At 48.7% G+C, this 21,841-nt stretch overlaps 2 protein-coding genes across 3 annotated transcripts in view; one reads left to right on the plus strand and one right to left on the minus strand.

Moving 5' to 3' along the window:
• Positions 1 to 1,173, plus strand: LOC135821617 (uncharacterized). The gene has a single exon (XM_065334614.1). It carries the CDS (start codon positions 1 to 3, stop codon positions 1,171 to 1,173), a length of 1,173 nt encoding a protein of 390 aa, XP_065190686.1.
• Positions 1,174 to 6,014: 4,841 nt separating this feature from the next.
• Positions 6,015 to 21,841, minus strand: part of LOC135820964 (piwi-like protein 1) — a 37,345-nt gene continuing 21,518 nt past the window's right edge. For both annotated transcript variants that reach the window (XM_065334022.1, XM_065334023.1), the window contains exons 9-18: positions 19,177 to 19,260; positions 18,294 to 18,482; positions 15,657 to 15,735; positions 12,530 to 12,755; positions 11,948 to 12,018; positions 11,510 to 11,592; positions 10,806 to 10,873; positions 9,538 to 9,666; positions 8,949 to 9,108; positions 6,015 to 7,088 (exon numbers count right to left, since the gene is read on the minus strand). In XM_065334022.1, the coding sequence (XP_065190094.1) occupies positions 6,972 to 7,088; positions 8,949 to 9,108; positions 9,538 to 9,666; positions 10,806 to 10,873; positions 11,510 to 11,592; positions 11,948 to 12,018; positions 12,530 to 12,755; positions 15,657 to 15,735; positions 18,294 to 18,482; positions 19,177 to 19,260 (1,206 nt within the window). In that variant the 3' untranslated portion in view covers positions 6,015 to 6,971. The remainder of the gene's footprint in view (positions 7,089 to 8,948; positions 9,109 to 9,537; positions 9,667 to 10,805; positions 10,874 to 11,509; positions 11,593 to 11,947; positions 12,019 to 12,529; positions 12,756 to 15,656; positions 15,736 to 18,293; positions 18,483 to 19,176; positions 19,261 to 21,841) is intronic.

Here is a 21,841-nt window from a genome sequence, read left to right on the forward strand (position 1 = left end):
ATGCACCTCTCCGCGCCGCAGGGGAACAGCTTGAACACGTTCATTGACCCTGACCAATACCGCTTCAAACTGATTACGATCGACTGCATTGCCGATCATGTTCGCAGAACAGGCCCCTGCGCACTAATAACCAAGGTGGACCTGGAGCACGCGTTTCGGCTCTGTCCAGTACACCCCGACGACTGGCCATTGCTTGGCATGCAATGGAGATCGAAGTATTACTTTGACACAGTCTTGCCGTTCGGCTTGCGGTCCGCCCCTAGCTTGTTTAACCGCCTAGCAGACGCGCTTGAGTGGATCCTACGCCACAAGTACAGCATACCCGCACTCGAGCACTACCTCGACGACTTTGTTTCGGTATCACCACCAGCCACTGTGGTGCCATCGTCGACAGCCGCAGTCCACAAGGCCACGATCCTTCAGGTGTTCGACAACCTGGGTGTCCCCACTGCAGTTGGCACCGACAAGGTGGTGGGTCCATCCACGTGCGTCACCGTGTTGGGCATCGAGATTGACTCGGCCACCGGGGAACTCCGCCTTCCCACTGACAAGCTCCGCGCGCTGCAACATCTGCTGCAGTCATGGTCTACCCGCCACACCGCCTCACGGCGGGAACTCCAATCGCTAGTGGGCCACCTGTCTTTCGCAGCAAAGGCTGTTCCTGCTGGACGCACCTTTACCAGACGGCTCTTTGATGCATGCACCTCCGCTCACGGTTCATCGCCCATCGTCCACCTGAGCAGCGATGCCCTAGCCGATATCCGGTGGTGGCAGGAATTCCTTCCCGTCTGGAACGGCAAAGCCCTCATGCGCGACCCAGAGTGGTCTAGGTCACCAGACCTTGAGTTGTTCACGGACGCATCCGGCCTAGGCTTCGGTGGCTTCTTTCAAGGTTGCTGGTTCGCCGGCGCATGGTCCGCAACGCAACAGACGCCGCCATACACCTCCATCATGTGGAGGGAGATGTGGCTGTTATGGTTCGTCTATACTCGGCGGACGCCGTTCACACACTCAAACTCAAGACAGTCCAGTCACCTTGAAAACGCAAGCCTTCCTTTCCACAACTCTCCGAGAACTCCCCGAGAGCAACAACCAGTCCCAGGTTATATCCCCAAAAGCAGAAGTATGTGTACCGTAGAACAGAGTTGGCGTGCAAAGAGTAGCAAAGAGTAGCAAGTCCTGTACGCGTAGAACCTAGCGCAGAACCTAGCGGCAGAGTACACACATGCAGCTGCACGTGCACGCGCCAAATCTCTGAAGCAGACATGAATAGAGCTGGGTGGTAGAATGCCTAGGGGGCCTATGGGGCCATGCTTTCAGCACCTAGACCTGAACACAGAGAAGTGAGGATTCATTAGGCAAGAGGGCTATACAATCAAGACATCGATGAGAGGGCTATACAATCAAGACATCGATGAGAGGGCTATACAATCTCAAGACATCGATGAGAGGGCTATACAATCAAGACATCGATGAGAGGGCTATACAATCAAGACATCGATGAGAGGGCTATACAATCAAGACATCGATGAGAGGGCTATACAATCAAGACATCGATGAGAGGGCTATACAATCAAGACATCGATGAGAGGGCTATACAATTAAGACATCGATGAGAGGGCTATACAATCAAGACATCGATGAATACATGCAGTTAAGGTTACAACAGTGGCCAATCTCCCTCGCCTGCCAGCTGTGGGGACCGCTTTGGACGCAGAAGAAGATCCTGCTCCACTGCGACAACGCTTCCGTGTGCGCTGCCTGGGAGTCGGGCACCTGCCGGCACCCAGGAGTCATGGCGCTCATACGCAGCACCCTCCAGACGGCCGCTCGCCACAACTTCTGTCTGCTTATCCGCCACATCGCCGGAGTAGACAACGGTATCACAGATGCCCTATCCCGCGCTCAGTTCCCACGGTTCCGCCTCTTGGCGCCCGGGGCCGACCTCAGTCCATCGTCACTCGCTAACATCCACGCCGCAGTGTGAGGAAGTCGCCATCCAGGGTCCGCCGTTACCGAGATTGGACACTCTGCTCCTGAGACCACAGAACTATGCGTCTGCCCCCGTGTTTTCTTTTTGGTTTTTTTCACTTTTTCCGCTGTGTATCTCTGTTCGCACAGCCTACTGCCACGCCCCACCCGTTGCACCTCTGCACTAGTTGTTAAGCCCTCGCCGGGGTGTTACTGGCTATCATTTCTGCCTCAACCCTGTGTGCTCACGGATTGTCAAGTTCTTTAGAATCGCATCCCTGTATGCTTATGGACCGAGTCAAGTCCTCTAGATTTGCCGCCCGGTGTGCTTAGGGACTGAATCAGGTCCCCTAGACTCCTGCACTTTTCTTGGGAGCAGTTCGGTCCCGCCGCTGCCTGGGGAGACCACTGCAATAGGCACGTTTACCGGTAGATCGGGAATCAAAAAGGCAAGCCGCAAGCAAAATCCGCACGCCTCATGGCAGTAGGCCTCCACCGGTCAGAGAGCCCCGTTACACCTAGGATCATGACTGCGCTCATGGGGGTGGGTCGCACGAAGCAGGGTCATTCGCACTGACTGAATTTCTTTGTCCTTTGTTGTGTTGATTCCAGGCTCGCTGGCCGTTGCCGCATGCAACCGCTCACATGATGGCTCGCCAGCCCAGATCGCTCATCTATCCGCAGAAAAGCAAGGCCGCAGTCAGATACAACCTCCTCTGCAGGGGAGGACCTGTGGAAGTCCTTGCATCCAGCCGGCTCACCGCTCTGGTGAAAGGCCTGGAGAGAGAAAGCGCGTCGCTCCCACGACACGCAACTGCCCAGCCTCGGAGACAGGCTATCATCGCCGTACAACTCAAGGCACTACATCTTTTCCTGCAGCGTTCCGCTTATAGCCCTGGCGACACGCTCATGCTATGGGCCGCGTTGACGACAGCATTCCATGGTGCTGCGAGTTAGCGAGTACACGTCCCCGTCGCCAGCAGGGTCGGGTACCCTGAAAACTCTCAGGCGCGCTTACCTCGTGCTCTCTCAGGCCACAGCCAGCTTACGGCTTCAACGCACGAAGACATCGCAGCTGACAAGCGGTGGCGAGGTTGTGCTGCATCGCCATGCAGACCCGCAAATATGCCCCGTCCTGGCCCTCGGGGCATACGTCAGATCATGCGCATGGGGTAGTGACGAACAACCTCTCTTCAAGTTCGGCAATGGACGATGGCTCACGCCCAATGACATCAACGCAGTGTTGCGCAGGGTTCTGGGCCCCAGCTACAGTAGCCACTCCCTCCGTGCAGGTGGCGCAACGCACATGGCGAACCAAGGTGCCCCGGAGTATGCCTTGATGGCAGCCGGGCGGTGGTCCAGCGGAGCTTACCGCACGTACGTTCGCAGGCCTGCAGGCATGTCACGGCGTTACTGAGCCACGGGTCGCAAGCACCGCACGCCCCCTTTTCTTGGAGGCACGGGCTCGGCCGATGGGCATGAATTCCGCATGGTGCACATCCATCGGCTGCCGCAGACAATACAATTTTAAATATACTTGTGGGTACTACCGAGTACTTAGTGGTCATGCAGTTGCCATAGCAGTGTACTGGTACACCCAGCCTTTATGATTGTTACAGGACCCCACGGGTCGTCTTTCAAACGCTCTTTCATAGCCGATAGATAGATGGCGTTATTTGTTCCTATCATACTATGTTTCAGATGGGCGGCCTTAAGGCCGATTCACAATACAACTTTCTGCGACGCGACACGCGATTTGCGACAGTTGCGACAAGAAACTGCCTGTCGCGAGCTGCCGCAATGCACCTGCCGCAGAAGTTGAAGAAAGTTCAACTTTTGCGACATGCGACACACACACAAATGGAGTACAGTTTCGACCCTGGGTGCACGTGCATAGTACTGCTTGTGCATGATCATGATGAGGATGTCGCAAACATGAATATTGTGAACCGTGTGTCGCATGTGTCGCAAGTCGCGTTGCAGAAAGTTGTATTGTGAATCGGCCTTTAGACGGCCCAGTCCGATCATTTCACGCGAACTATGTTATACGTCATCATGATCACAATAACCATAATTATGTCGTGCTCCCGTTCAATAGGGAGGTTTAGTTCCCACGTAACGGAAACGCGTACGTGGGTGATCCACGTAAAGTGGAGGAAGGGCATCCACGTTGCAATGTTGTGTTTAGTCACACGGAACAAACAAAAGCATGAAGCGAAAGGCCCAAACCTGGTCAAAGACGAAGCTACCCGGGCCTAAGAAGCTCATCGAATATTTTTATTTCGTGCTTCGGAAATTTCTTCAGCTGAGCACCCTCACAGCTCGCAAAATGCGCTCCATTCTGATTTTCACCCACGTTCTGGCGGAACGTGGGTGAGCCTCCATAGTCCATACACGGTATGTCGTGAATCAGAAAACGTCTGTACGTGGCCGTGGGTCACTGAGTATCACGTGGTACACACACGTAAAGTACCCACGGATTACGTGGGACTAAACCTCCCTAATACTAGAGAGGTTCTGCTATACGTGAAACGTAGAGAAATCACGTAGAGAGCAGGTGCCTGGGTTAGAGTCTACGGCTTCGCGTGTTTTGGCTCCAGATTTCTACGCGGAGATGAGGTTCTCTACGTTGCGGCACACGCAGAGAAAATGCGTACGGATTTGGTGGGTATCGATCAACTGCATGCAGAAAACTGCCAAATATGGAAGGGGAAATTCCCAGTACACATTCCACGTGACTTCTCTAGGTGAAACGTAGAGCAGAACAGCATTTCTTTACGTTACGGGAACGCGAAGAAAGTTCGCGTGATTCTTTGCGTCGCGTTCCCAAAACGTAGAGCAGAACCTCCCTAATTATAAGCTTGCGACACCCCACTGGCTCATCTCTTCTGTGGTGTGAGGGTTAAATGTTGGTTTGCGTTGCGCAAACCGTAGTTAACCAGCACGCCACGGGCCGCGCCCCCGCAGGGGAATATTCCCGCAAGATGACTTTAGGTGACCATACGCACTCCGCCGTGCCGCCGCAGCCGACTTGCGCAAGCACGCACTCTTGCAGAGTTCCGCATTCGGGTCGCACTCGCATACGACATCCCGTATGAGCCACCCTTCGCCTGGCGGATGCATCCGTAGACGGCTCATCTACTGCTGGCTGGTGTAATTTTGCCAGTTGTCTGTTTTGCTGCGAGTGCTCGCCACGCAATTTTGTTTCCCACCCGCCCACGCCTACCGGACGGAGGGGAGGCACGGGCTCGGCCGATGGGCACGAAATCCGCATGGTGCACATCCATCGGCTGCCGCAGACAATACAATTAATATACTTGTGGGTACTACCGAGTACTTAGTGGTCATGCAGTTGCCATAGCAATGTACTGGTACACCCAGCCTTTATGATTGTTACATGACCCCATGGGTCGTCTTTCAAACGCTCTTTCATAGCCGATAGATGGCGTTATTTGTTCCTATCATACTATGTTACAGATGGGCGGCCTTAGACGGCCCAGTCCGATCATTTCACGCGAACTATGTTATACGTCATCATGATCACAATAATCATGTCGTGCTCACGTTCAATATAAGCTTGCGACACCCCACTGGCTCATCTCTTCTGTGGTGTGAGGGTTAATCCTTGTTGGCGGTAGGAAGTCGCAGTCGCCCGTACTCGAGTGCCGATGCCGGCTAGAAGTGAATCAAGTAATTATTTTGGTTTTGAACAAGATGACACCATGCCACCAACGCACCGGTGTGGAGTGAAGTGGATTGGGGTACAAACAATAATATACGACCCTCTCAATTCAATCCGGTCGTACACTGCCGCGTTTGGAGTTGCCAAGGGCAGCTGTGTACGCGCCTGCTACGGCGATGCCCAATGAAATCTGACCAGGCGCGTCAATGACCGCATCCTCGTCTACGCTGTGTCCCCGTGCCTGGTGTCTCTGCACAGGGCAGGGCTCAAACCTACTCTCGACTCGCAGGACTTCATGGAGCAACACTGCAGGTAGCGAGCGCGCACACGCACCACCACCACAAGCATACAAACCAGAAAATCAACTGGAACGTATTCTGCCATATAAAGCAACATGAACAACAGCAGCAGCACACAGCGTCGCAACGAGAAAAAAAGCTTGGGCCCAGAAAAACAGGATAGGGCGCACGCTGTCGGATAAAACGGAGAACATACACACAAAGCAGCATAATGGCGACACGCAACGCATATAAAACCAACAATGACTGTGCTGCCGTCAGCATTCTGTAGTGGCCCACGTCAAACTCGCACGCAAATCAATGAAAAAAGAAAGAAAAAGAAATGCACCGGGGAAGCTAGACAGCGAGTTTGCACACGGTAGCCAGAGATAGGAAAAAAATGGCCGTTCTTGTTCTTGGTTAGATGAGGTACATGCATAAGCATAGACACCTTACGCTTTGTGTCAGGGTCGACTCAAAAAAGAGAGGGTAAAGAACGCCATGAAAGGAGAAAAATCTCTCACGAAGGGAGAGAGTAGATAACAGCACACAAACTGCCCAAGGACTGGGCGTGTATGGCCACTCCAGCATGAAGCCAGCCATCATAGAAGGGAAAAAGGAAGGAAGATGTAAAATGCATTGCATGCCGGCAGCAGGAGCACACCATCATCACTGAAAAATGCGCGGGTTGGGATCAAAAGCATAACACACAAACACAAGCACACACGCACATACATGCATCAAGACAAATCTCAACACATGAGGAACAGGGAGAAATTGGGTAGGGGATGACTAGACAGCAGCGATCACTTCACCACACACCCACACACAACAAAGTTGTCACCTAAGACGAGACCCAAACAGTAAGACACAGGCGACAGTGGTGTCACCACCCTTAAATTCGCCACCGAAAACCACAATTTATTGATCAAGAGATGAGGATCCTGATGCTATACACTACACAGGTACTGTGGACGGCGTGATGACGCGACGTAGAGAATCCAGAAAGGCGCGTACAAAGTACAAGTAGCAGCACACGTCTACAAGTAGTAGAGCCTATTGTTGAGGGCATCATCCGGCATACTGACGAGGTGCTCGCCGACCAAATAGGCCAGCTTGTGAGCATACTGGCACTGAGCTGGAACACGCACCGTACCCTACAATACATACAAATCACGAGCACACGTGCACGCACACATACACATATGCACACACACACACGCACACATACACACACAAACAGAGCACTCATCAATATTAGAAAACATAACCACTGGGCTAGCTCTTCAGTAAACAGCCGGAGAGCGCAGGTGCACGTTGCGTTGCCACCACACAACACTACAGGTGGTTGGCCAGACTTTATAACCACAGTACAGCATGCTCTTGAAGAACACAGGGTGGTAAACATTGCTGGCTCGTAAAGTTCCAAGTGCATTGCCGAATATGGATTGCATGAGCAATGTCAGGGCTCACAGCATCACACAAACGCGTGGGCGCCATTTTGGACAGGCCACTGTCACAGGAGCCAGCCAGCATGCCAGAATCGTGTACATGCAATCAGGCAGATATCTCTGAAAACTTGAAAGTGAGGTGCATTCAAAATATTCATTTGTACCAATGCTTTTGCCTAGGCCTCTGAAACTCTAGGAACATACTCTCAATACCCATTGTAAGGATTTCTCCGAGAGTCTTTCGTTTTAATCGATACAGTTTGGCGCACATATGGAGCCAAAGTATCAGTTGGTGCAGGCGTAATTCTGATTAGGATTATTGTACTAAAATTGAAAAGTCTCTCGGAGAAGTTCTTCTAATTTTCCTACTGAAAATTTTAAGCTATTGGCCATCAAAATCAGGCCAGAGACGGGTACAAACGAACATTTCAAAGGCAACCCTATCTGCAGTTCAGCCGCGAGGAAGAACCGCGCGTGCTGGACCTGTTGTGAATGCGGAAACAACACTAGCAGCAAAGCAATTTTTGAAACGTTTTTGCAACTCGCCTGGCGCTTCATCGCTGTGTCCTCCAGGAGTTATCATGGTTATGGCAGACCGAAGAAATACATGGCTAGCACAACGGCGAAGCCATAGGCCTTATGCACATTGTACAGATGCACGAAATCCCGTATAATCTTGTAGAATCCCGTAGACCCGGTTGGGTGTTGAATGTGCAGGACCCTATTGTGTTTACTGCTATTTCCACTATGAAATGGGCCATGAAGGCATTTCATACGAAATCTTTTTCCGGCAGAGATCTAGCTAGTCGTTAGTTCAATCCCAAAGTGAAGAAGGCTTGAAAAGTGATCGTTTGCCATGAATTGTGAGGCTAAATGGGTCAAACGCGCATGTATAGCACACAATGAACACCCAACCGGGTATGTACACACCTACGGCCATAGTACAGAACTTCGTACATCTGTACAATGTGCATAAGGACTATTGGACTTGTTCTCTTGCAACGAAACGGAGTGGCGAATAATTCACAACTCCACATCGTCACCACTGCGCTACACGGCTCTGCAGACCAGCCGTATATTTACGTTTACACAACAGGACTTAACGGCGTAGAAACTTAAACTAGAACACGACACGAGTCATTGCTCCATGCCGTCAAGGAATGCTTGTCCTTTCCCTCTCCCGTCACCCGCACCTGTGCATCAGCGGCGTAGCTGCCCGGCTGTAGATGTTGAACTCTTTCGTCAACGACTGCAGGATTGAAGCGCGCACCGTTGTGCTGGTACAGAGAGACTGGCCTGCCTCAGCAAACAAAAAAACGTCTACCTTTGAGCCACGTGCCACTTGCCATCCCGCCGTTAGGCTTCCTGTACCTGGATGCAACGAGCTACAAGTAGGTCGTACCTCAGTCTTGTAGTACCACCAGAAAATAAGATAACAAGGCACCACGTTTCGCGTGCCGGAGGTAGTATATGTTTAGCAAGATGTGCCGTGTGGCTTAAAAGGGTCCTGTGAGGAAAAGCAGAAGAAAAGAAGCTGCAGACAACAGTAGAGATGTGCGTTCTTACCGGCCAGTTGTAGTACATGTGGGTATTGATGTAGGCGTATCGCTGAAGGAGGTCGATATCAAATCCCTTTCCGACATTGGCCGTGTCATAGATCAGGTTGAAATGGGTGGGCGTGACAGTTCCCTGGTTGACCGACTGACTGCACAGGTAGAAGTCACACCTGTGCACCACACCATGGTGGCAGGATAGGGCACAGAGCAGCAGCGGCAGAAAGAGCAAGAGCAAAGTTAGCTAACACCAAAACATCTCCCCTGCCTCTCCTCAACTAACACAGGTGCTCATATGAAGACTGCCCTTTGGAATCATCCAGGTGCAGCCAGGTCAGTCAGAAGCACGAAAGACTCACGACAAGCACGAGTATGATGCACAGTAGCAGCAGTATCCATTTTTCATCGAAGAGGTGTGTGTGTGTGTGTTTGGGGGGGGGGGGGGGCAAATGGTGCTATAGCTACAAACAGTTTGAAGAATAGTGAAGAGCTGAGCAAAGACATGTGAAGCAATAACAACAAAAGCAGAAGCTTCTCGTCTTTCCCCACCATTAATGAAAACAGGGCAATCCACTGGAAGTGAGAAAGAAATGCAAACGTACCACTTCTTGCGAGTAACCACATCGTCGATGATTGTTCCAGGCCTAGGGTTTTCATAACTGCCAGGTCCTGTGTTCAAGTAGAAGCGCTGGCTGACACGCTTCTGAATGACCATGAAGGTAAGACCGATCCTGTGTGGGCCAGAGCAGAAATAGCAGCAGCAGCGGCAATAACATCACTTAAACGACCATGCATATACGTGAACAAGGAAAGTCCACTCAGGGACAGGGCACGCAAATACACGTCACTCAAGTTGGCGCCTTGCACCACTTTCGCAGCCAAGTGTTCACAGGTCTAGGGATGCACAACGGGCGGCGCGTGTACTTGAGAGAACGACTGGATTTCATTGAGCGACACTGTTCCAGCAACTGCAATTACTGGAATTCTTCACAGCACATAGCCACTACAGTCCATTCATTGGAAACTGGCTTGCTGGCTTTTGAAAGTCGGATTTGGGCCGAATTGAGGATCAAAAAACCACTTTAAATCTCAAAAATCTGGGTTTTGGATCTGCTTCTCCATACATTTTGCCATGGCATACCTGTCCTAATTTTGTAAAACCTGGCTGAATTTCTATTTCCCTGTTCTTGGACTTTTCTGGCCTCAAATGTGGCAAGGAGTAATCGCATGGGTCACACAATGCAGGGTGTACTGTTGTTTTCACGATATCTACAACTATGCGAGAGAGAGATACCAAAAAGTTAAGGTGCCAGTTTCCAATGAATGGACTGTAGCATAAGCTGCACATGCATTTGAAGCAATACATAGCCACTACTGGGCACTAGGCCATAAGCTGCACATGCATTTGAAGCAATACATAGCCACTACTGGGCACTAGGCCATAAGCTGCACATGCATTTCAAGCAATACAGTACTGTCATGTGCTGAAGAACGAACAGGCTAGAATTTTACCAAGCATAGCACACCTCAGATGTATACACGGTGACTCAACTGTACATAGATTCAAGAGTATATTTGATGACGGCGCGTTCTTGGCTGTGCGGTATACAATTCTAGAATGTGTGCTCCTCTATGGGAGGAGCACCCTATAGTTTGTCGTTTCCGTGCAGCCCTGTTGGCTGTGACGACAAGTTCCTTATTCCACAGAAGAACACAGGTTCGAGGGGCGTACAATGCACAGCCTTGAGCGTGCCAGATATGAAGTCTCAACAATGGGTCTAACCTTCAGTGACCAGTACTACACAGACACATACACAGACACATGTAAGCAGAATATGTCAGCGAAGCCAACACCTGTGGCACCTCTTACTTGTGGGAGGCTGTTGCCTGGATGGCGTCCAGGAACTGGGCGCACTCGTGGCTCCTCACCAGAGGGAGCTGCAACAGAGCAGTGCAATAGCAAGCAAACACACATACCAGAACCCGTCACCAGAACATATTTTAGCAGCCAAGCTTTTTATCTTCAAATTCTGTGTTCTTATTAACACATGCACTTTTTAGGAGAAGGTTGAGTTCTGCTATGCGGGGAAGAAAAGCGAACAGACCTTCCGCTTCTAAGGAACAGCTTTTGCCATCGCCCTGCAGAACATGTAGGGTGATGGCTCTGGTGTGCCAACATTGGTGTTGTGTTGTCATGTGTGACTGCGGCCTAAGGCACCACATCAAGTCAGCTGGATATCTACATTGTAAAGTTGTGGCCAGCTGCAGCCAATGCTGGAAAGAGACTACGGATCATCTTTCAATAAGCTGGAAAAGTAGACGGAGAAGTTACACCCTGCGTGGTACAACTTCCTACAAGTGAAAGCAAAGCAATGTCACAGTCCTGATTGAGCTAGCCTATTAAAGGGTACTAGTCAAGCTGCCCACCCAAACCAACTGAAGATTTATTTGGCCATGGCATGACCAATGTCCCTCTCAAAGCGCAACATCAAGTGTGAAGGCTAGATGAAGAGTGCTTTATGCTGGCAGATCCAAATAGAACAAAAAGGGAATTTGTAGGACAACAAGACATACCTGACCATCACCGACACCATCGCGGAACACGACAATGTTGTTCGGGTATCTTCCGTGTAGTTGATAGTAAGCTTGTAGAGCATCTAAGACAAGGAAGAGTCGAATTACACAAAGAGCACCGCCTCGCTCATAATACACATTACAGGATGCACAGCACATTATAGAGTTCCTTTTCAACAACAACAACAACAAAGACACTAACAAAAGCGGATATCACAGTCCTGATAGCTAGTCTATCATGGGGCATAGTCAAGCTGCTCACACGACAAAAACTGAAGAATTCTGTAGCCAGGACATGACGACTGTCTCTCTCACAGCGAAACAAAAGGCTTGCGAGCTAGAAAAGACAAGCCTTATGCCGGCACGTCTGGACATATACACCAGTAGGGAATAGCTCAAGACGGGAATGCAAAGAACACCACGTTTTCTGTCACTTACGAACGGTAGGCTGATGCAGCTGATTCATATTCTCTTCTCTCTCGCATTGAACAAAAGCTTTGGAATAGAACCTATGGTAGTGCAACAAAAAAGAGGAAATATTAATAATTAGTTCGAGGGAAAGGAAAAAAAGGTCCACGAAGAAACGTGACTTATCACTTCAAGGTGCTCTTCCTGCCAAGCACAATCTAGTGGGATGCAGCACACACTGTACCCACACGCTTCACTTACAATTTTTTTTGAAAGCACGCTACCAAATAAGAGAAGATATCGAGACGGAGAAAATACACCTTGAGCATGACGCTCTTGTCAAGAAAGTGTGAATGGAGGTAAGAGCCGACAACGCTAAAATGCAACACTAAACCAGTGTGACAGTTCTCATTGAGCAAGTCTCTCACGGCGTACTAGTAGACTATGCACGATAGACCATGGTAGACTCTACTCACACTTCGTATTCCAATACTTAGTAGAATAATCGTTCGTTCGCTCGAGTGAAATTGGCTAGATTATTCTTTGGTAAAATTCATGGCCCGTTAAATCCCTAGTAACAAGTAAACAGTTAGCACACTAGACTGTCCTTACCTGTCCTGGCCCGGGGTAAGAGCTGCCACATAGCCAAGGATGGAGTTCTGTCCCCTCTGATGGTACACGTCCAACCCGACGGTCATGGCACTAGAAAAAATACCACACGGCTCCGCATGCCACAGGGCGCCGCCCAGCTTGACAACGATCTGCATGGCGATCTTGGTGCATGCCGACATGAGCTTCTTGCCGGAGACGGTCTTGGACAAGACGCACTGAGAAAGAACTGAAATGAGACACAAGCCAGAGAAGTTGGAGTACTGAAGTGTCAGTGGTGAAGCCAAGGAGATAATAATGTAGAAGCCTGTTTTGAATACAAGCCTGATTTACACTGTCAGCATCTAAGTCTGGTTTTAGTGTTGACAAACACAGAAATAGCTGATGTGAACAGAAGCCTAGCCCTGACATCGGCTTCTACAGGAATAAGTCCGGCCATAATATGCGCCATTAGTAGTGACTTTACTCCCTCGCACCCAGACGCTGATTTTTTGGAAACAAGTTTCTATACTTCCGATGGGAGAATCCGACATGGCAGTGCATTTCGGCGTGGCCAGGTCAAATTGTAGAATATCGCACCGAGTGAATTGCTTTATCTGAGAGAGAAGATGTTCGTGCCCTTGAGACCCGAAGTCCCGTTTCCATACGACAAAATTTAGGAGCTCTGCGCTCAGCGCTTTTTCAGGGTATGAATTTCGGGTTGTTCTGGTCGGGTCGCAGCGTCGCGGACTATTCCATCGTCTTCAGCGTCGAAAAACTACTGGCCATGTGAAATTACAAGGCGGTGAGACGCTTTCGTCTTCCTCTACGAGCGAATTTGTTCTGCGCCAGCATACCTAAGTATGCAATTTCGTACGCGCAGTTCGAGTGACGAGGCGTGTGCACTGTACACTGTACTGCATGCACGGACTGTGCGGTCGTTCTCGATTCTCCCATCGCTCCCATTCATTTCTGTTTCCAGCAAAAGTCCAAGTTGGCGCACTTCAAATGACTATAACTCAAGAATGGCTGGGCCGATTCGAATAATACTTACAGATTTCCTATGTACTACGCCTGGGAGAATCGAATGGGAGCAAAATCGAAGCGATCGGAGCAAGTTTTGGAAATTGGGTGTAGTCACTACCATTAGGCCACACTTGTTTTTTTCCATGCTTCTCGCCACCGCGTGCGTAGGTTTTCTGAAATCTCGGAAAAAAAGTTCATGCTTGTACGCTGTAAATGCTGCAGCGGCTAGATGCGTCAATCAAAAATCGCAAGCTTTTGCACCACAGCAGCAAAGTAGTGCTCCCCGTGTGTTCTCGGCGATGAAGGCTGCTGCAACAAGCTTTCAGTCTTTCACTTCCTGAGCATCGCGGGTCGCAGGAATACCGCAAGTCGAAGTTTCGTGGCTATTGGCATCTGCGGAAAGAAGTCTAAGATCTTACGCGAGCAGAAAATCTAAACAATGGACACATGGCGAGGAAAGGATGAGCGGCGTGGAGACAAACTAGTGCAATCAAAAGTATTGACGAAGCGGACATAAGAACGTTGAACGAAATAGGCCGCCAAAGTCTGACGTAACAGCTTCTTGACAACGCGTAGTTACTTGGCCAAGTGGTGACAAACAAGTCGCGTCACCTGCACTTGTCGTGTTTCCAGTGCCAGCACAGCAGCATGCAGTGAACACAGCTGCAGCATCATTTTGACTGAGGAGCGCGCGAGCGTTGATTATTTATTTCTAACTGCTACTTGTCGCGGAGCTTGTAGTTTTCGCTTTATGGAGAAGGAGAAGCCGTAGCTGATTTTTTGCTTGGCCACTGCTGTGCCTGTACTGTCGTTCGGCCTTACATGTAGTCACCGACCAAGAAGCAATGATGGGTGTCTCTGTTATTTCTATCGCAGCGATTGCTGATTTATTTTAGTTCTGAGACCAACCAACTCTGGGCTCGTTTCATTGTCCAGCGGCAAGCGAAAATCAGAATTCCTTTTTCTCGGGTGCTGGTGAGCACTCAGCAGGAAAACACTCCACGATGGCTTGAGAGCGAAGGAGAAACTTTTTGAAGTAAAACAAAATTTGAACTCGCGATCTTGCACCAGCGTGCCCCAGTCAAAGTGATGCCGTGACCGTTGGAAACACGACAAGCGCAGGTGATGCGACTTTTGTTTTGTCACCGCTTCGCCTAACTACGAATTTTCAGGCAGCATGACGTAGGCACTTCGACAGCCTATAAAAAAGAAGAGTGGGAAAGCGTTTGTTGATGCAATAGCAGATACATGTATGTTCTCTTCGCCATCTCGTCATCAAATTCTATACTCCATTATTGTTGCACTTTGCCTATCACTTCGAACTACTCGTGGGCTGGTGTGATAATGTAGTACAATCATGTGCATGCTATGGGACGAGTACTGTACACGCAGTGTCTTGTAGGAATCACACACACGAAAAAAATGTATACAGTTTTCAGTAGAAATTGTTCTTGTTTTTTCTATCCTGTTTTTTCCGCCCGCCCGCATACCTTTTGTTAAAATTTGCCTACGAGAAAAGATAGGGTTAAGGTGCGTTCTTATATTCTCTAGTTTCTCGGAGAAGAAGAAAAGAGAAGTCGAAGAAACTGATAAAATTCGAAACGCGTCTCGAAGAATTCGGAGATATTTTGCACATGTCAAGCAATAAGAAGCGCCAAAGGGGCTGAATGTAGTACGCACATGTGCGTGTGCGAAAAGGCAAATGCGCACATCCATGGTGAACACGTGACTCTTAGCCGTAGTTCGCATGCACTGATCCCAAACCGCAGGGATCTCCAAGTTTCAACCACCTCTGAAGCTTGGAGAGCTTCCTAAAAGTCGGAGAGGATATAACAACAGCGCTCGAACCTTGGAGATTTAAGAACGCACCCTTACCCTAATGATGCCGGCTGCCAATCAAACGTTGAATGAAGGGCAATAACAGAAAAGACGCACGAAGCCAATCTCTCGCTCGTTAAAAAGCTTCCAGTGGGACAATGGTGAGCTGGTATGTGGCAATGGGCTAAACTCGCACGAAAGACGAACACAATATCACGTTGAGCACTGGGCTCCACGACCAAGCCCAAGGTGAGATTAGCCAATTCACACGTGCACAAGTTTATAATTATGGTGTACTCCTCCTCACCTGGTATTGGTCCACAATACGTTAGCTTCTTGATGGTGTCATAGCGCTGCTTCTGGTTGTTGGGCAACATGCAGCACACCTGCACACGACAAAGACCAGGGCAAGACGGACAGGCACAAGAACACAGACGTGCTACTTGCACAAAGACAAATCCACACAAAAAGCGGGGCTCCTCAAAGCAGCTTTAGAGAAAGGAGGAAACAACTGGCAGCAAGAAAATATACTGCGAAACATGTAATTTTCGGTGTTACTTAAATCAGTGATTTTGGTAGAGAAAGACAGGCACCTAAACTAAAAATACACCTAAAGGCACTAGAGCATGCACTGTCATGTGAAGGGAACGCTGGTCACCTAATTCTACATTACACCTGAAACCTGGCAGTTCCCTGGCACCAACATTTTAACCCTTGGAAGCCCAAGGGCGAGTATACTCGTCCATACAGTCTATTCAGAAATAGATTAGCGCTGGCCCCGGAGAGTTCCAGTGTTTGGTGATTTCGCCAGTGGCGCGAGATTCGAAACTTGAAAAGGGTCCAAAAAGGTACCTCAATTGGGGTTTGAACCGCAAATGTACTGTTCTGCAAGTGGAGTGCACGGGTTGGATTTTTATGGCTGTTCCCCAATTCAGTGCTTTGGGGGCAAAACCTGGCCGAAATCCTATTCTTGTTATGGCTTGCTTTTTTGGAGAAATAGACTTCAAAAACACAATTGGAAGAACATTCCATGGGGGATTGCCAAAAAAATTGAGACCAAAAACTCAAAATTTGACCCATTCATGGCCAAAAGCTAGGTTATCATCTTTTTTCTGAATGGACTGTAGTGATTTCCCAAGGACGAGTAACTCGTCTAAACACGCACTGTGTACGCATTGAGCATAGATCACAGTACAAATCTTCGTATCTGCTTAGTCTTTTCTTTGATTTTTACAAAACGATAGCTTGTTGGAAAGGTAAGGAAAAAGACCTTTCCAGCGGTGTGTCATTTGTGGCAGCGCGATGCGAAATACCCAAGCGGCTTAGACCGGAACGCTGTTGCATACTTCTGAACTTGAGAATTTTGAAATTTTCAAGTAGGGCTCGCGTGCGCACGGGGTTTCCACAGTGCAGCCCATGCGAGATGGGTACCAAGAGTCAAGATGACCGCTTGAGCTTCAGCAGCACGAAGAACTTTTTTGAATCGTTGTTTAGTGTTGAGTAAAAGGCGAAGCGAAGGAAATTGTTGCTGTGGGTGGTGTATCTCCTTCAGGCGCAACAGAGCTGCACTCAAGAGACTTGGAGGAGCTTCTGTTGCTTCTGCTTAGTTTCTAAGTCTTTATCTTTGGATTGAGGAGATCACAAGCTTTTCAGGAAGCTCCAGATCATGAAATTCCATTGCTGGTGAGCGAATTGTGAAATCGACCATCTGTGGTTGCGTGCTGTGCTGTGCGAATGCCTGGGAAATCAGAAAACCCAGCCATCTAATGTATGTAAGGGGCTATCGCAGCCAAAGAAGCAACCATGGTATGAAATCTAGCCAACTTTTGTATATGCAAGGTGTGTTTTCCTGACTACATATGTATCACTGCACTGCACTCACATGGATATTGGGACAGTATGCAGTAGTATATGAAGGCCATACGCGCCAATTGTGCATATTTCTGACCAACCAGGGTATCACAAACAAATAGAATTAGTTTGTGCTCATATACTGGGAACATGGGGACAAAACAAGCGCTGTCTCAGTGCATGAAGAGCAACAACATACCAGGGATATGGTCATATTGTCACATATTTGAGATAAACAATTGCCTCCCTCTCGCTCCTGTTTCGAGAGCGAATACTGCGATGGGATCAGCGATGATATAAATTTTCAATTTCGAGTCGCATTCCGCGATGAAATGCCACACTCTCCAATCAATCGTCCACCACATCTAGCAGACGTCGACATGACCGAGAACAAGCTACATCTTCGCTACAAGCAGAGAAACTGAGCGAGAACACGATCGAAACAGCGACAATTGTTTGCGCTGAAAAGCATACTTGTTCTCGGTACTTTCAAATGGCAACCTACCCATATCATACATCAAAATTTTCAGTGGGATCTCAGCTGTCCAGCGCAAAAAAAACCCGCGGGTCGATCGGAGCTACGGCGGCGGGGAACGGCGCGCTTGATTGGAGTGCAGCGAACCGTACCATGTTACGGTTCGAGATGGGGCTGGTAAAAGGGTTAATGCACCTAAAATTACATGTTTTACAGGAACACCATAGGAGCACATGAACTGTGTTATGGGGTCATTTGACGGCAAAAACTCACAGCCTTGGTGTTCATGCTGTATGCTCCCAAAATTGTTAGCGAGCAGTGGAGTAGTAACAGAAACCTACTCAGCTTATGCCAGTAGTGAACAGGAGCATCCAGCGATATGATGGTCATAGACCGTCACCACATGCAGAGCTGCATACTTTTGTTGTTAGCAAAACACTACACCAATACTGTACACAGCAGGCGTGGGAAGACTACTGACATGGAGACCAGAAAGCAAATAAATAAAAGAGGAATTGCCTCACCCCAGCTCAGCTAAGGTCAGACTGTATGTCCTAAAGTGAGCTGCACAATCTCTTCTCCGCTGCACTAAATACTCGAGGCACCAGATCCACTTACCAGCTGGTAATTTTTTTTAGGCAGCTCGTGGGCAATTACTTCCTGATATCTGCCAGGGCTGTCTCTGTCCAAGCGGAGAACGTTTGCACTAATAATGTTGAGTCCCATGGGCGGGCCAACCTTCATCAATGTGGTGTGGAAGTCCTGCGCTTGTGGAAGTACACGCTCTGGGAAAAGAAAGAGCCAGGTCTGCAAACAGAAAAAGAGAGCACATTTTTTTAAAGAATCCAGTAGGGCACCGATTGTGGTGGTAGTATTAATAGCTGCGACACGCTCCTGGAAATGAGAGGGACATCGGTGGTCTACCTTAGGGTTGGTTCACATATCGCCGGTACGCGCCGGAAGTCACCGGCGGTGGGCCTCTTGCAACCTCTCCCGGCCCATTGCGATTTTGTGAACCAGTTCAGTCGTAACAAAATCATACAGTAAATAATCGCAAGGGACCGCCGGCAAAGTTGGGCACTAAAGTCGGACAACTCCTGCGATCTGCCCTGATCCTGTAGAATTTTGACCAAAAGCGGTTTGTGAACCGCTCGCGCCTGTGATCGCCATTGCCCAATCTATGATGACAATGACTTTCACAAGAGAGCCAAGTTCAAGCTAGCTTCAGCGGGCAAGGGGAGCATTTCTCAGGTCTGGTGCATACCAGCTAAATCCGGGCTAAACATACCATGTACCATGTGCCATGTATACGACCGTCGGAAGAGAAAGCACGCAAATCTGCAAATGCACTGCATGTACACCCACAGATTTTCTCTTTATAGCAACGAAAGCGGATCTTATTCTGAATGAAACAGATCATAACTCTATAATCCACACACACATACACGCGCGCGCACACACACACACCGGCACCTAGCAGCATACATTGTAAGTATCTTACATGCAAGCCGTTTTGTGGCAGGCGAGGAAGCGGCATGCTTCGCATGGCTGCAGTCCAGTCAGGGTTGTCAGGGTTGGATTTGAGCTACATACACCGCATCACAGATAAACACATCAAAGGAACAGGAAATGCAGTGAAATGCAGTGTCAGCATCTACTCTTAGCGCAAATACAGTGAAACCTGTCTAAGGCGACCCCTCAAGGGACGAGAAAAAATGGTCGCCGTGGCCAGGTGGTCTTCTTATCCAGGTTCAGTGGGTCACGTGACCATATCCACATGATCATTTTGATCAGTGTATCACAGTGCACACGCCTATGCTACTCTAGCACGACTCATGTACATGGGGTCCCCAGACCTGTCAAGTGCCGTGCATGCACCATGCACATCTACACTTCCTGCACTGATGTGTAGATCTACCATGCATGGTGCAACATGCAATGCGTACATTTACATGTACTAGCACTGTGCAACGCAGTCGCGTGGTCGTCGGTCGCGTTGAGCGGTTGCCTTATCAAAGCTGTTTTGAATGTGAATGCGTCCGTGATAAGGAAATGTGGTCGCCATGGTCGAGTGGTCGCCATTACAGATTTTACTGAAGATCACACAAGCCGGTAGGGAGGATAGTGCCAGTTATCTGTAAACTATTGATCGGCCCACACCGGGTGAATGCGACCGCAAACACAAGCAACAAACACACGACACAGTTTCGACACAGGACAGGGTTGATTCTGGCACGCTGTATATTTTTCTAATTCTTATTATGATTAGCATGCAATTAGCATGCAATGTATTAACCGAAAGCCTTTGACACTGTTTGGCATAGAGGCCTGATTGCCAAGTTGGGTGCCTATGGCATTGGTGGCAACCTGCTTTGTTTCTTTGAAAGCTACCTAACTGACAGGCTACAGGCTGTACGCGTCGGCAACACCCTCTCGTCTCCCCAGGGAATTAATTCTGGTGTGCCACAGGGGTCAATCCTGGGGCCACTATTCTTTTTAGTCTACGTCAATGATCTACCGATGTCTGTCCCTAATGTTTCACTGTTCGCCGATGACACCACAGTTTCCGCTTCAAGTAGTTGCAAGCAATTGCTAGTCAATGACCTCCAGAAAAAGATAAACTCCACCATTTCTTGGATGTCGACTTGGAAGCTGAGACCGAACACTAGTAAGACCAAAGTGATGTTCTTCTGTAGCGGTGCTAGTGATCAGTTCTGCAATGTGTCTTTATCATGTCCTGGCAGCTCATCGACCATAGAAATTGTCCATGAACATAAGCACCTTGGTATAATTATTGACGACTGTCTAACATGGGCTCCTCATGTAGACTATATTTGCAAGAAAACTAGTAGTGTTCTCGGCATACTATATCCTCATCGTTCTCATTTGCCAAATACATGCCGTTCTATGTTTTATCGCTCGTATCTATTACCTATTTTCCAGTATGCATGTCAGTCTTGGTGTAGTCTAAGTCAACATCTTGTGAACAAACTTGAAATCCAACATAAATCTCTTCTTAAAATATTGTTTAACCCTTTGTGTACCAGGCATCTAATGTATGCGCGGGGTACTCGTCGGTAATGATGGACCTATAGCATAAAACTAAGACACATTTTGTATGTGCAAGTTATGTTTTTCTGAATCTGTTGGTATCAATGTGTCCAGGTAAGAAAATATTTTGACCGAGCACACAACTACAGATACAGGCCATACCTGGAATACCTATTTCTGAATCAATTGTCCATATTCCTGACAATTTAGATCCGTGTACTTGGAATCGTGAATATACTTGCTGACATTGCCCTTCTTCACACAGAGCAACAGGAAACCACTGCACTAGTGTATAGCCGCCAGTTGCATGCTTCAACAATAGCGAAATGGACGGAAAGAGCCATATTGCGTGAATACCAGATGCCAAACAATTGCATCAAAATTTCAAATTATTGAAATTGTGTCAGATTTGAATATGTACTTTTCACTTATCTACTTGCGTCCAGCGGGGGTATTGGCGATTGAGAAGACCAGGAATAGTCGATGGGTGAGGAAATCCACCTGCCTTGATTATTTCAGGCCATCGCTGCGCTCCCTCTCGCTGCTGCTTGGAGAGCGAATACTGCAATGGCTTCAGCGATGGAAATTCTCATTTTCGATTCAGATCCTGAGATTATATCGCTACTACAACTCTCTCCTGGCGTTCACCATCACTAGTAGACATCGACAACAGCTAGAGCAAGCTATATTCCAGATACAAGCAGCGTAACCGAACGAAAACACGATCGAAATTGCTAAAATATATCGCAGAGCGCTGAAATTGCAAAGCGCACTTTTCGCCGCGATCGTTCTCCATACTTTCAAATGGCAACCTACCCACATCATACATCAAAATTTGCAGTGGGATCTCAGCTGCCCAGCGCAAAAAACCGCGAGTCGATCGGAGCAAGGACGCCGCCGAACGGCGCGGCGCAGTGCGTCGAACCGTAACGTACGTTACGGTTCGAGATGGGGCTGGTACACAAAGGGTTAACAAGCAGCGTTTATTTCCTAGTCTTGAGCTCTATTGTATCAGCAATACTCAGCCACTGCAAGATAATCGCAAACAGCAGCTTTGCGTTTTGATCCACAGAATTCGCCTAGGTAAAATTCCCATTCATCTCTCCGTATTCAAT

This window comes from Sycon ciliatum, chromosome 7 (genome assembly GCF_964019385.1).
Source record: "Sycon ciliatum chromosome 7, ocSycCili1.1, whole genome shotgun sequence".
Classification (NCBI taxonomy): domain Eukaryota; kingdom Metazoa; phylum Porifera; class Calcarea; order Leucosolenida; family Sycettidae; genus Sycon; species Sycon ciliatum.

Bases quoted from the DNA above. Each gene is read 5' to 3' on its own strand.
- LOC135821617 (XM_065334614.1), top strand. From the start codon at position 1: ATGCACCTCTCCGCGCCGCAGGGGAACAGCTTGAACACGTTCATTGAC.